The 3,370-nt window shown below is 44.8% G+C and overlaps 1 protein-coding gene across 1 annotated transcript; it reads right to left on the bottom strand.

Moving 5' to 3' along the window:
• Window positions 1-236: 236 nt before the first annotated feature.
• LOC109148162 (cation/calcium exchanger 4-like) lies at window positions 237-2,673 on the bottom strand. Its single transcript, XM_019295991.1, has one exon. It carries the CDS (start codon window positions 2,243-2,245, stop codon window positions 344-346), a length of 1,902 nt encoding a protein of 633 aa, XP_019151536.1. The 5' UTR covers window positions 2,246-2,673; the 3' UTR covers window positions 237-343.
• Window positions 2,674-3,370: the final 697 nt, after the last annotated feature.

Below are 3,370 nucleotides of genomic sequence, written 5' to 3'. Positions count from 1 at the left end.
TACCTCACACCCACCCCAGAATGAGTCGCAGGTTGTTTGGTTCCCAGGTTGGCCTTGCCAGAACGTTACAAATTCGACTCTCAATGACCTATTGGCTTTCTTGGTCTAAAGTTAGTCAGTTATGGACGGGCAATCTGAGCTAGTTTACAGACAAGAACAAGATTATCTTTGCGTAGACAATATAAACCTAGTCATTTTGTAGGAAACAAAAATGGCTCATTCATATACGACACATGTAAAAGTGTAACAACTAGATATTCATTTCATGCATCCGAAAATATACTAGGAAAACTTAATGGCATGCCAGGGGCGTGGGGGCTATGGTATCTGTACAAAGCTTATGCTAATTGAGGTTAGCTTGGGTGGGGAGCGAGCCATCGCCCAAGGCGATGCTAGCTCGAATGGATAGGAACAACAAATACAAGGTCATAAGTCCGAAGCCCAACACTTTGTTGGGGCGCATCTCGTTTCTTGGAAGCACAACGAGGGCGAACAGCAGTGCCAACACCAAAAAACCGAGTGTGTAGTACAGGCTGGTGTCTTTCGGGATTGTGTAAGAGCCCGGCCTCTGGGACCAGGCTCCGAGCAGCAAGGAGATGCCTAGGCCGATGAGGGTGTTGAACATCGGGCCACCGTAGCATCCCGACATTGCGATCTGGACGCCATCCCCGTTTTTCATTGCCATCGCGACGTTGGCCATCAGGTCGCCTAGGGAGTTGCCCCAGGCCAGGACTGTCAACGCGAGGAGGGACGGGTTGATTCCAAATATGACCCCAAACGAGACTAGCAGGGCGACTAGCTCGTTTGCCAGGATGTAGAACCAGACGATGCTCATGAAGAAGCCACCGAAAATCCACGGGAACAAGAACCGTTGAGGCGGGTGATCGGGTCTGGTGTAGATAAACGCGAGCCCTCCTAGCGTGCTCCCCACAATAGCACCAATGAAGCAGACGATCTCCCAGCCCGGGGAGCCTACGTTGTCTCGAGTGTTCCAAAGAAATGCTAACAGCAGTGGCGATAAAGCAGCACTGGCAACTGCATACACTTTAGACCATTGCTGCTCGTCGAGTATCGGGATAGTCAGACGCCTCGGGAGCATCAGAGGAACTTCTAGCAGCGACAGCAGCTTGGAACACGAGAAAGACGACCCCCGCTCATCGTCCCAACCCCACAAACCCTCTCCAGGACTAGGAGCCGGAGCCGGAGCCAGAGCCACCTTCCCTCCCTCGTTCGAATAAATTGTTAAACTCGAATCCCATTTCACCTTTTCCACCCGGGGCACTTCATCATCACAACCAGACTGCACAAAACTAGCACATAGAGACTCCTCTTCTGTGCTCCCATAAGATAACACTGGCAATAGAGGACTCACAAGCCCCAACTTCAACCTCCCACCATGCTTCCTTAACAACTCATTCGCAGCAACACAAACCGCATAGACCACATAAATCCCGAGAAACCCAATCGCCACACCAACGCTCACCTCGCCAAGAACCAATATCAAACCAAGACACACAGCAGCAAACAGAAAGAAACAGACATCCCGGATAAAGCATCTCTTGTCGATCCTAACGCCCCCATCCGCCACACACAAGGCAACAGTCCCAGCAACAACCGTGGTCACAAAAACCGCTCCACCAAGAACGCCATTCAGCCCCACAGCGCCCGAATCACTGCCCACAAAAGCAGCCACACTGGCAAACACATCAGGCGCCCCGTTCCCTAACGGGAGCAGAGTCACCCCTGCAAGAGTGGGCGGAAGCCTCAACAGATTCGAGAGGCTTTCGAGACACGGGCAGAAGTAATCTGCAGCAGTGTTACCCAATAAATAGAACAGGGCAACCAGCCAGACACCCAATACTAAGTACCTCAAACCAGAATACCTCTCACAATCACAGTAAAAGAACTTTATATAGTCGAAAAACCCACCCGAATTGCACTCAGGATTCGCCTTCAAGTACTCACATTCGGTATCATAACCCTCATGCTCATATATCCCACTGCAAATTTCTGAATCCTCATCAGAACCCTCAACTAATTTCTCGGCAATTCTCCTCCTAAGAGCCTCTCCATCACTACCATTCCTTCCAAGACCAGAAAGAACAAGAAAGGGTTTTTTGGAGACTGGATTCTGGAAACTATCTTGGTGAAAAACTAAGAAAATAAACGCTAATGCACAGATTCCCTGGAAGACTACACGAAATTTCCACTTCTTCTTTAAGTAAGAACTATTCAAAGCCTCCATTTCTCTTCCACAATCTGACACTTGGTACACTAGAATATGACTGTGATCACGATAATCTCATCTTTTCAAGATTCAACCTTTATATCATAAAGTTGTTCTAGCCTTGACAAGTAAGGAAATTAAGAAATGGGTAAGCAGATATTCGCGGATAATTTCGAAATTTTAACTGGAATTCAAAATTTTGCAAGCATATATTCTTTCCCTCTGATCTTTCTCTCTCTACATATATACATACATCACGAAAAGAATAAAAGCTAGCCGCCTAGCATTTGAGTGTTGGCTGTACCTGTGAGAGAGACAGAGAGAGAGAGAGAGAATGAATGGTGGAAGAAACTTCGTGGTAGTTTCATACGCTCCTGCTTCTGTTTTCTGGAGTCTTTATAGGATGAAGTATGTGTCACGAAGAAGAAGAAGAAGAGAAAAAGTGGGCAAATGAAGAAGAAGCAGCGCGTGTGCGCGTGTACACGTGGACACGCGGGAAAGTAGGGAGCCCGGGAACAGTGAATAATGGAGAAACCGGGGAAGTTTGTTGGACCAACTTCTCCTGAGAAGCTGAGAGCTTTCTATTGATTTTATTTTTTAAATTTGGAATAAGGTTCAAATTGACCACTGAACGTAACCTGAAAATGCAATTAGGCCACTGAACGAACAAAAAGTGCAATTAGGCCACTGAACACTCCAAAACGGGCAATTAGGCCACTGAACTCTCCAAACGTATGCAATTTCACCAGGTTACCATCAATTTTAGCAGGTTACCTGCTTACGTGGCAGCTGAGTTGGCATTTTTAATAATTTTTGAATAATTTTTAATAATAAATTTTATAAAAAATAGAAAAAAAAATTAAATAAAAAATAAAATAAAGTCATTTTTATTTTTTAAAAATTTTTTTAAATAAAAATTTATTATTAAAATTTATTAAAAATGATTTGAAATTTATTAAAAATACCAACTAAGCTACCACGTAAGCAGATAACCTGCTAAAATTGAGGGTAACCTGCTATCAGGTGAAATTGCACATTTTTGGAGTGTTCAGTGACCTAATTGCACTTTTTTTTCGTTCAGTGACCTAATTGCATTTTCAGGCTACGTTCAGTGGCCAATTTGAACCTTATTCCTTTAAATTT

Source organism: Ipomoea nil, unplaced genomic scaffold, assembly GCF_001879475.1.
Source record: "Ipomoea nil cultivar Tokyo-kokei standard unplaced genomic scaffold, Asagao_1.1 scaffold2036, whole genome shotgun sequence".
Lineage (NCBI taxonomy): Eukaryota > Viridiplantae > Streptophyta > Magnoliopsida > Solanales > Convolvulaceae > Ipomoea > Ipomoea nil.
This window is presented reverse-complemented; position numbering and strand designations above follow the sequence as displayed.